Here is an 11442-nt window from a genome sequence, read left to right as displayed (position 1 = left end):
GAATATCTATAAGGTAGAACATATTTCGTGGTGTACTTGTGGTCTTCGTGTTCTCATCATCGTGATAACATCCAAGCACTGGTCATCTTGTTTTGCATTATAGTTGTGTTAGATGTCAAGATAAAAAAGTCGTATTTTGTTCGTACAACAAATGTGCGTATCGAAATGTAATTAGTGTACATACCTTGTTATAATAAGCTTTTAATTAAAATGACAATGGCATGGAAGCAAGTTAAAGAACATTTAGGAGTTGGTAAGAAATAAATCGCTAATTTAGCCTTTGTAAGATCTAACATCCTGGGAGGTGCCCCAATCAGATAAAATTTTAGTTTCTGTTTGCGCGCGAAATATTAATTTATAATAATTTCGCTGGTTATTTTGATTACAAGTATCTAAATGTTAAATGTGAATATATTACTTAGATTCTTTGAAAATAGTTAATTAAATGGCGGATATTACCGAAACTGTAATTGTTCATGACATTATCATTTATATAATAACTACACGGTATGTATATATACGGATATATATGTATATATATACATGGAAAGTACATGTCAATTAAATATTTAATATCTTTATTTAATATCTTTCTGTTTCTTGTATCTGTAATGAAAATCACATTAATGCTATATTTTGATTAATTGAAATATTAAAACATTATATTTAGAATAACACTTGCTAGTGATCTTAACTGTTTATTATTAATTGTAGCCATACATAACTTTGTACATGGGACTCCTTATGCAATGCGATTGACTGTTGGAGAAATGGTACAGATATTAGAAGAATATGGAGATTGGTATTATGGACGTAGTAAATTTAAAGGGACATGTGGGATTTTCCCAAAATCTTATATACATATTTTACAACAATCAGTGAATATGGACTGTTTAATACATGAAATCACTAATGTTTTACGAGAATGGGGACAACATTGGAAGCATCTATATGTAGTTAGTATATACAGAATAATAAAATATTTAATTAGTAAAATTATGTTTAATATAACATAATTTTTGTCATGTATAGATTCACTCTATGCACTTCAGAACAATGCAACAACAGATTTTGGAGTTAATAGGATATAGAAGCAAAATTCTAAGTGGCACATTGACAGTAGATGAATTAAAGGATGTGAAAAGATTAGCAACAGCTAGAATTGATACTGGTAATCAATTATTGGGCATGGATATGGTTGTACGTGATGATCAAGGGAATGTTCTTAGTCCTGAAGAAACAAGTACAATTCAATTATATTATCATCATGAAACAGCTGCAGAAAGAATAAGAAAGGCAGCTAATGATACAAAACATAAGCCTTCAAAACCACAAGCACCAGTATACTCACATATCTTTTTTATTAGTGTAAGAAACTTTGTATGTAAAATGGCAGAAGATGTAGAATTGTTATTAACTTTGTACGATGGGAGAGAAATGAAAGCTATTACTGAAAATTATGTTGTGTCATGGAGCAAGGAAGGACTTGCCAGAGACATAGATCAATTACACAATCTTAGAGTTTTATTTACAGACCTTGGTTCTCGAGATTTAACTAGAGATAAAGTTTACTTAGTTTGTTATGTAATTAGAGTAGGAGGTATGGAAGCTAAAGATGCTGATCATCGACGTTCAAGTGTAGCACAAACTAGTCAAAAAGTCAAAAATACTGAAAATATGAGAAGACCATTTGGTGTAGCAGCAATGGATATTACTTTATACATTACTGGTAAACTTGAGGGTGATTCAGATCATCATCATTTTATTCCATTTGTACAGTAAGTATGAAATTTTGTTAGGATTTATATTCTGAATATAAACTGTTTCATAAGAAACCTCTTATGAATACAGTTAAAATAGATCGTTTTGTTGGGTTTCTTTTCATTGCTCCAGATGTTGTGAGAAAGAAAGTTTGGACGGTACATTACGTAGAATTCTTTCCCAAAAAGAAATAAATATTCAAAAAAGTAGTAATGGCAATAGTGGCAGCTCTGCTGGTGGTCAAGGTTTATGGGCTAGCTTAAAGTTGCTTAGGGGAGATCCAAAACAAGTAAATAGAAAATTACTTGATAAATAATGAGATTTAAAAATATATTTTAATATTTATGAAGAATTTAATATTAGGTACGTGATGAAAATCCACATCTAGTACTTGGTAATGTTGCTATTGCAAGAAAAATGGGATTTCCAGAAGTTATTTTACCAGGTGATGTGAGGAATGATTTGTACCTCACATTGATTAGTGGTGAATTTAATAAAGGATCAAAGTCTACAGATAAAAATGTTGAAGTTACAGTTAGTATTATTTAAAAATGAATGATATTTTCAAGTATATTATTAACTTATTTTTTGGTAGGTTAAAGTATGCAATGAGTTTGGTGTACCAATACCAGGAGTTATGACATTAGGTGGTGGAGCTTCACCTATTGATGAATATCATAGTGTTATTTATTATCATGAAGATAAACCTAGATGGTGTGAAACATTTAAAATTGCTATTCCGATTGAAGAATTTAAACAAGCACATTTAAAATTTACATTTAAACATCGAAGTTCAAATGAAGCAAAAGATAAATCTGAAAAACCTTTTGCCTTAAGTTATGTGAAATTGATGCAGCGTAATGGAACAACATTGCAAGATATACAGCATGAGCTACTAGTTTATAAATTAGACCAAAAGAAATATGAAGAAATTGATATTTCATATTTGAAATTGCCATCTACAAGGGGTGAATTGGTAAAACTAATATTGCAAAAAATTTAACTGTTTTTACACATAAATATATTGCAAAATTTATGTATTCTTAATTATAGGTTGAATTAAATTTAGAAAAAAAACCGACATTAGGAGCGCTTACTTTAAGTAGTAAAGACAGTTTTCTGATAGCGACTAATATTTGTTCAACAAAATTAACGCAAAATGTAGATTTATTAGGTTTATTGAATTGGGCATCACACAATACAAATTTAAGAGAATCTCTGATTGCTTTAATGAAAGTTGATGGTGAAGAAGTAGTGAAGTTCCTACAGGTTAGTTAATTTTCTATATTATGTAATATATGAATACAAAGTATAAATATTACTATACAAAAATTTGTTTTTAGGATGTTTTAGATGCTTTGTTTAACATATTAATGAGTAATTCAGATAGTGACGTTTATGATGATATGGTGTTTGAATGTTTATTATATATTATTGGGCTTGTGTCTGATAGAAAATACCAACATTTTCAACCAGTAATGGATTTGTATATTTCTGAGAGTTTCTCTGCAACACTCGCATACAAAAAATTGATTAGTGTATTACGTAAACGTATAGATAATGCAACTAATAATGATGGACAAGAACGTGATATATTACTCAAGACAATGAAAAGTCTTCAATACTGCATGAGATTTGTTGTAGAATCTCGTCTTTTATTTACTGCGTATGCTTTACTTTTCTTACATTATCTCGACTATATTCATACATTATCATATACTAGAAATGTACTAAAAATGTGTTATCATATATATTATTTATTTTACAACAGGTTAAATCAAGATGAAGAGGAATTCTCCCAAACTTTAACAGAATTATTGAGATCTATAGTTGAACTCATGAGGCACGAAACAGATAGTACTTTATTAGTTCAAGGAGCATGCTTGAAATATTTACCAACTACTATACCCCATTTGCTACGAGTATATAGTGGCAAGCAGCTGAGCACAATTTTGACTGACTTATTAGTTACTTTACCAGTAGGAAGATTAACTAAACAGAAAATGATGACAGTGAATGATATTGTTCATAGCCCCCTTTTTTTAAGCGCAGAATGCAGAGCAATTCTGTTACCTAGAATTACTATTTTGGTTCGTGATTTATTGGAAGCTAAAGAAGAGGTAAGATATGTCATGTCATTGATCATTACGATTTATTAACTTTAATGTGAAAAGAGCGAATTATTATTTATTGAAGTACATATGAAATAATTTAAAAGTGCTATTACATCTAAATGTATCATGGTGATTTCTTAAATGTAAAATTTATTTTGAGTAACGTCATTTTTGTTAAAGCTTCGTTCATATTAATATTATCGTGATCAAGCTTAAAAAGCAAATATATGTTGCATATTTGATATAGCTAAAATGTGAGCGGAGCTTTCGATTTGCATTTAAAACATTCTTACACACAATTTGTGAATAGTGTCATTATTTGTGCTTTCCGTGCAGCCTGACATCCTCCCGCCACGCATCTTTCTGTGAATTTCATCAATCTTGTATTATTCTTTAAGCCAGGATGTCTTTATTTTTGTAATATATTTAATTATATTAGACATATAATATTGTAAAATAATATTCTATTAGATAGTAAATTTGAAATTGAAATAACAGAAAGAAATATAATGAAATCAAAGACATCCTCTACAAAATTTTACTACAGCATGAGAATTAAATCAAATTTCCTGTTATAGCATGTAATCATAAAATAGTATTTCCAGCTACTCTAAAGGCATTCATAAAGTGTAAGTTATTCCTTTTGTGTCTATCTTCTCATCTTATTCATGTTCAGATTGGATATTATAAGAACATATATTCTCAAAGTAAGAAATGGAATAACTCTTTGAAAAGTATCTTTATAGGAATTCTAGTATTTGTTGTAGTTTCTCAGCTCTTTCATAACTGTTCTATTGCTTGGGGCACTGCATTCTTCTTGCATGCAGTCTTATAATGCAATTTTCCTTAGGTGATGGACAATGTTAAGGATGTAACTATATTTTTTTATGCATAAATTGGCATTATATTCTCACTAACATAGGGCTATTTCATTTTTGTGTTTGGTTTGGTTTTGGTTATTGGCCTATAAAAGGGGCTGTCAAGTACGCCTGGAAATAGCGTGGCGAAGGTAGCCAGGCTGCTCGGCGAAAAACGACACCGACTCAACCAGCACCGTGGCTACTCTGAAGAGGTAATTGTTGAAATATACATCGTGAACTCGAGCGCGTTACTTGCAAGTAAATTTTGGATTACTGGCACGATGGTTAATGATGTCATGAAAGATACAGTGATCTACTTATGATAAGTATTTTATGTTAGATTTTCAGGAATGGTGTTTATTGTTGTGTTGTTTAATTTTTTTCTTTTTTTTTGTTGTACCTAATTATTTTTACAAGAATATTTATAGATAATCTATAATAGTGATGAGGAACATGTTTTTATTTTATGTTTATGTAGGTAGAATTGTGTGTTAAGATTTTATCTGACATCCTGGAATTAACATTTAGGAAAGATATAGGAAGCACTATACAGGATGTGAAAGAAATTATGCTTACTGCTCTACGGACCATTATACAGACAGTTATATCAATGGATAGAGAAAATCCATTAGTAGGAAATTTAGTTTCAGTTATGTTAGCAATATTCAGGTAAAAATAGTAAAATTTTTATTTGAAAAACGTAAAAATATAAATTTTTTTTAAAAGAACAGGATCTGAGTGTTTAATATAAAATATATATTTCAGACAAATGACACAACATCATTACGAAATTTATATAAATCACTTTGGAACTAAATTTGATTTGCTTGATTTCCTCATGGAAATATTATTAGTATTTAAAGATTTAGTATCGAAAAGTGTATTTTCAGGAGATTGGTGCGAAATGATTATGCTTCAAAATAGTATAATTTTAAAGTCATTGCGTTATTTCTCGGGCACTATTAGGGATTATTTTTTTACTGATTTTGAACAGCAAGCTTGGTCCAATTTTTTTCATTGTGCAATTGCGTTTTTGACTCAGCCAGCCTTACAGTTGGAAACATTCACGCCATCAAAACGCAATCGTATTGTTTTGCGCTATAATGATATGCGAAGGTATGAATATAGCTTGGGATATCAAATTAGTTTATTTTTCAAATGTGTAACAAGTATTAAAATATCTTCTTTTACTTCTGTAGAGAAACAGCGTTTGAAATACGATCAATGTGGTTTAATTTAGGACAGCATAAGATATTGTTTGTTCCGGGTTTAGTTGGAGCAATATTAGAAATGGCATTAATTCCAGAAACTGAATTAAGAAAAGCTACTATTCCTATATTTTTTGATATGATGCAATGTGAATTTTATAGTTCACGTATTGTTGAAGGATATGGTGATACTAAACGTGATCCGGCTCACATAAAAGCTAATTTTACAGAATATGAAAATGAAATGATTGCAAAATTAGATATATTGGTATGTTATAATGTACATATTTTTAATTTATTCATTCATTTATCATTTTTTATGTACATTCCAATAGGTTGAAGGAGGCAGGGGAGATGAACAATTTCGTTTGCTTTGGATTCAAGTAATGGGTAATCTTTGTGAAAAGCACTCAACTATGCGAGAACAAGGATTACGCTTTGTTGATACAGTAGCTAAACTTATGGAACGCCTATTACAATATCGTGATATCATACATGCCGAGTCTCAGGAACATAGAATGCTGTGTATTGTAAACTTACTAGAATTTTACTCTGAAATAAATAGAAAAGAAATGTATATTAGGTATATATGCAGTTAACAGTTTTGTTAATTAAAACTCATTACATTGTTTCTAAAAAATTAAACAAATGCTAAATGAAATGTTTATTTTACAGATATGTGAATAAGCTTTGTGAGCTACATTTGGAGTGTGACAATTACACTGAAGCAGCATATTCTTTGAAACTTCATAGTCAATTACTAGCTTGGAGTGATCAACCATTACCGCCACTTTTAAGATCGCATAGATATTTAGCGTGTCAAACGCATCGTGAATTAAAAGAGGCATTATATAATGATATGATCGAATACTTTGATAAAGGTAAAATGTGGGAATGTGCACTTGCAGTATGTAAAGAATTAGTTACACAATACGAAGAAGAGACATTTGATTATTTACAACTTTCTGTATTATTGACTCGCATGGCAAAGTTTTATGACTCAATAGTAAAACAACTAAGACCTGAGCCTGAATATTTTAGAGTTGCGTATTATGGACGTGGTCACCCGGCATTTTTACAAAATAAGGTATGTCATGAAATATTTGTGTACCTTTTAATTAATTATTTGATTATTATTAGTTATTGATCATTAATCATAGGTATTTATTTATCGTGGAAAAGAGTATGAGCGTCTCAGTGATTTTTGTTCACGAACATTAAATCAGTTACCAAATGCAGAACAAATGAACAAATTGTCTCCTCCTACTTCGGAAATGCTAGAATCCAATCATCAATACGTCCAAATTAATAGAGTAGATCCATTAATGGATGAAAAGAGACATCGTCTTAGTGGGAAACCTATAACAGCAGAAGCAGTTTTGAGGTAAAATATGATTAAATAATATACAGTAAGTTTATAACATGAAATTTAAAGTCTGTTTTCTTTCTCACATTTAAGATATCATCGAGTGAACGACGTTCAACGTTTTCGATTTTCAAGACCAGCACCAAAGAAAGATTTAACCTCTATTACTGCAAATTCTGGTGATAAAGAAACGAATACTGTTACCAATAACGAGTTTGCTTCACTATGGTTAGAAAGAACAGTACTCGTTACGAGTCATCCTCTGCCAGGCATTCTTAGATGCTTTCCTGTTACATCTAGTGAAACCTATTTAGTTAGTCCTCTTCGCAATGCAATTGAAACAATGGAAGCTACAAATACTACACTAAGAGATTTAATCTTAGCACACAGAGCTGATAATAATATTCCGCTAAATCCGCTTAGTATGAAACTAAATGGTATATTAGATCCAGCGGTAATGGGTGGTATAGATAATTATGAGAAAGCGTTCCTTAATTCTGAATATCGCAGTGCTCATCCAGAAGAAAGTTCCGATCTTTTGAAACTAGAGGGGTTAATCGCTGAACAAATTCCATTACTGAGTGTTGGTGTCCAATTACATAAAGTACGTGCTCCGCCTGAATTGACTCCGTTTCATCAACGTTTAGAGCAATGTTTTACATCAATGCGGAATCAAGTAGAGGCGAAATATGGGAAAAGGGTAAATTTAGATATCATTTTATAAAAAGGAATTTTTTGAAAAAATTAATTATACATGAATTGCAGACATGCGATCTACAAATTGAAAGCTTAACTCAACCTGTTATGATGAGAAGACATCAAAGTTCGAGAGGCGAGAATAATCGATTATCTGAATCACATATTATGAATTCAGAGTAAGTAATGTACACACTTATTTGCGTAATTTGCTGCAAATATTGCTATTATTTGTAACTAACAATTTCACTGATTTATTACTATGTTATTAAACGGTGTTAACTTTGGTATGAGATTATGATCACATTTTTTTTTAAATACTATTTACATTAGTGAAGATTAATATGTATGTGAAACTGAAAATACCCTGAAATGTGTAACACATATTTCATATAAGAATAGGCAAAAAGATATCCTATGTAAGTTTCCCCACATTTTTTTATTGTAATGTTACGTGGTTACTTTGTAATTATCTCATTCAGCTGTGGAACTCACTCCAGGGTATCCTCTCTTACAAGATCCCAAGTTGCAACATTCAAGTCGCTCGCCTCATTCAATTTTAACAACAGTACACCTTCATCTGGTACTCAAAACGTCAGTTTGTCAAGGTAAAGATATTAGAATGGTGATGTGTAAATATAATTATAGCATTAATTAATTTCTGAAAGTCTTTTCATCTCTCATTTTTATTATTATTTCATTTATTATTATTTTATATCAACTATTTGTAGACCTAGCATCAATATGATTTATCAGCGCTATCATATATTAAATATTTATACTAATTTTTTGTTGATAGCACGATTATCATTAAATAAATGGATGTACCAATTATTTAGTTTGAAAGGAGAAATATAGTTAAACATTAATTAAAAAATACTTATATAATTTTATCTAATCTTCAATATTACGAATGAATATTAGAATAACACATACATATGTAATTTCAGGAATTTAGCTGTTGGGCCTGATAAACACAGTATCCTATTATCCTTCCTTCGCGCATAGCAGTTTCTGTATATGTACATGTGTATATATATGTACAAATTTTTATTTATATCCTACTTATTTTTTTATATATTTATATATATTTTGCCTATTGCCTAATATATGTTAATCAGCTTATTATTCTAAAATTATTTTAATTATTTTAGTATTATTTAGTTAAATTAATTATAATTTTATAAAAACGCTTTTAGAAATTAAGTATAAAACATTTAAGAAATACCACATATGTACATATATATTTAAAAAATTATATTTGTACATATTACTTCTTCTTTCTCTTTTACTATTTATTATTTATTTGCATGATATTTTTTTGTACTTTTTGTTGTATTACCATGTATGTCCTTGAGTAAAACAACTTCTATAACACAACCGATTATCATGCTAAATAGGTAAATAATGTGTTATTACAGTAGAATTATATTAATACATATCTTTGAGATATATATATTCATAAAATTAAATTTGTAATAAAAATTACTATTGTGCAGGAATTGTTCAATACGTTCACACATATTATCAACTGCATCTCTACAAAAGGCATTAGGAAGTCCAAGTCCAGGGACAAATAAAAAGAAAGATTCAAAACGAAGAAGTTCACGCAAGAGTGATTCAGTTGCATCAACAAAAAGTGATCAGCCGACGAGTCAGTGGTATACTACAGCAGATGTACCACAAATTACGTCGTCCCCTGTCACTCCATTAATGTCCAGTTTTCCTACTACTCCAATATTCGAACTTCGTCAAGAGGTAATATTTCAGTATAATGGTAGTTGGTAACATTAGATCATAATAATAATGATGATGATTATGATGATAATAATAGTAATAGTAATATAATTCTTGTTTAGCTAACACCTAAACGTCCTTTGAGGTCGGAAGTAGAAAAGGAAAGAAGAATAAGTAATCGTTTATCTGGGCAATCTCAACATTATTTAAGGAACATAAACAATGGAATGGATTCAAGTAGTTTAGGGAAAGGAAATAGAGATAGTATTGGTACTACAGACAGTACAGCGTCTGAAGATGACCCACCACCACCCTTACCTATGAAAACACGCGAGGCTGATTATTGTAATCTTCCAGAAGAATTGCCTGTTCAGCATTGTGGAACAAGTAGTGTAAATAACTTTAATCGATCTTTAGGACAATGGTCAAAAAACAAACTTCCAACCCCTACAGACGATCTTGACATTCAAACGAAGCCACCCACTCCACCTCCGAAGCCAAAAAGGCCGCCTTATAGCTTAAACAAACTCATTCTTTCTTCAGATATAGATAATTTTAGTCAAGACCCATCCGTAACTTGATTCAAATTGTTTGATGATTATATGTCTTGCCAGTATACTGAAAATTACATATAATGTTTATACATATAGGCTCTAGTTACAGTAGGAAATTAAAAAGTTACCATTTACATTTTATTATGTACCTTTTCTTTTTGTAAAGTAAAAAACCATCTATCACTGTTAAAGATAACAGAATAGTAGTAGTTCAACATATTTTCAGTAACATGACAAAAGTATTGAGAATTAGATTTAATTTTATACTTTTACCTTTACTCCATCCAATCGAGAAATTTTTGAATAAATTGAATATATTAATAATTAAATATGATAAAGGTATAACAATTTTTAAAAAAAATTTACAATTTATAATTTTATACTTATACATGGAAAAACATCTTTATATATGCATATATATTATAAATTCTTCACTTTATATTTTATAAATACATTCATAGAAGTATAAGTTTGGAATATACTTGTATTCACAAATGTTAATTAACATATTGAGCATATTTACTAATGCCATTGATATCAAAGTCTTTCATTTATAGAAGACTTTATACTCATTACGATATATATATATATATATATATATATATATATATATATATATAGTTATGTATAATATGTTTATTAAGAAGCAGATATTAGAATTTTTACTGCGTATTTTTATAAATTTTTATAATACGTGTTTATTGGATTTTCGCTGTAATAACATTTTTGAACAAATTATACTGTTATTGTTGCTAATCTTTTTTAACATAGATAAAATTTAGAAAGCTGTTTTTAAATCTAAAATAATTTTTTAATATCTGTTTTCTTTGAAAACTTGATTTTATATATATACCATAGTATTATTAATACCTAACTATTACCTAAGCATTACCAATTTATTGTGATGAACTAATATAAATTAAAAGTTTGTTTTTACGGATCAGTTGACAAGATGATGTTTAAAATGTTAAATTATTTAAAACAATGAAGACTTAATTTTATATAATCCTGAAATAAAAAAATAAGTCACTTTGTATGCAGTACACGATCAGTATACTATAGAGTTTATAGCATGTTTATTTACTCCATTTTTATATATCATGACAGAATATTTTATAATAAAACAAATTTTTATGTATTTTTACA

At 29.3% G+C, this 11442-nt stretch overlaps 1 protein-coding gene across 6 annotated transcripts; it reads left to right on the top strand.

The window, feature by feature from the left end:
• The first annotated feature begins 113 nt into the window (after positions 1–113).
• Positions 114–10829, top strand: mbc (dedicator of cytokinesis protein myoblast city). 6 transcript variants are annotated; one of them, XM_069121204.1, is made up of 21 exons: positions 114–253; positions 715–956; positions 1033–1778; positions 1894–2050; positions 2125–2295; positions 2357–2737; positions 2815–3030; positions 3105–3427; positions 3533–3881; positions 4849–4947; positions 5214–5404; positions 5501–5851; positions 5935–6211; positions 6279–6526; positions 6619–7030; positions 7104–7327; positions 7403–8009; positions 8075–8184; positions 8506–8613; positions 9505–9763; positions 9865–10829. In XM_069121204.1, the coding sequence occupies exons 1-21, from the start codon at positions 211–213 to the stop codon at positions 10321–10323; spliced, it is 5973 nt and encodes a 1990-aa protein (XP_068977305.1). In that variant the 5' UTR covers positions 114–210; the 3' UTR covers positions 10324–10829. The 6 variants fall into 6 exon arrangements, with proteins under 6 accessions (XP_068977305.1, XP_068977304.1, XP_068977307.1 ...); XM_069121203.1 differs by having other exon boundaries at positions 8488–8613; positions 9865–10828; XM_069121206.1 differs by lacking the exon at positions 8506–8613 and having other exon boundaries at positions 9865–10828.
• Positions 10830–11442: the final 613 nt, after the last annotated feature.

This window comes from Bombus flavifrons, chromosome 10, assembly GCF_040668555.2.
Source record: "Bombus flavifrons isolate JBK064 chromosome 10, iyBomFlav1_principal, whole genome shotgun sequence".
In the NCBI taxonomy this organism is placed as follows: Eukaryota; Metazoa; Arthropoda; class Insecta; order Hymenoptera; family Apidae; genus Bombus; species Bombus flavifrons.
This window is presented reverse-complemented; position numbering and strand designations above follow the sequence as displayed.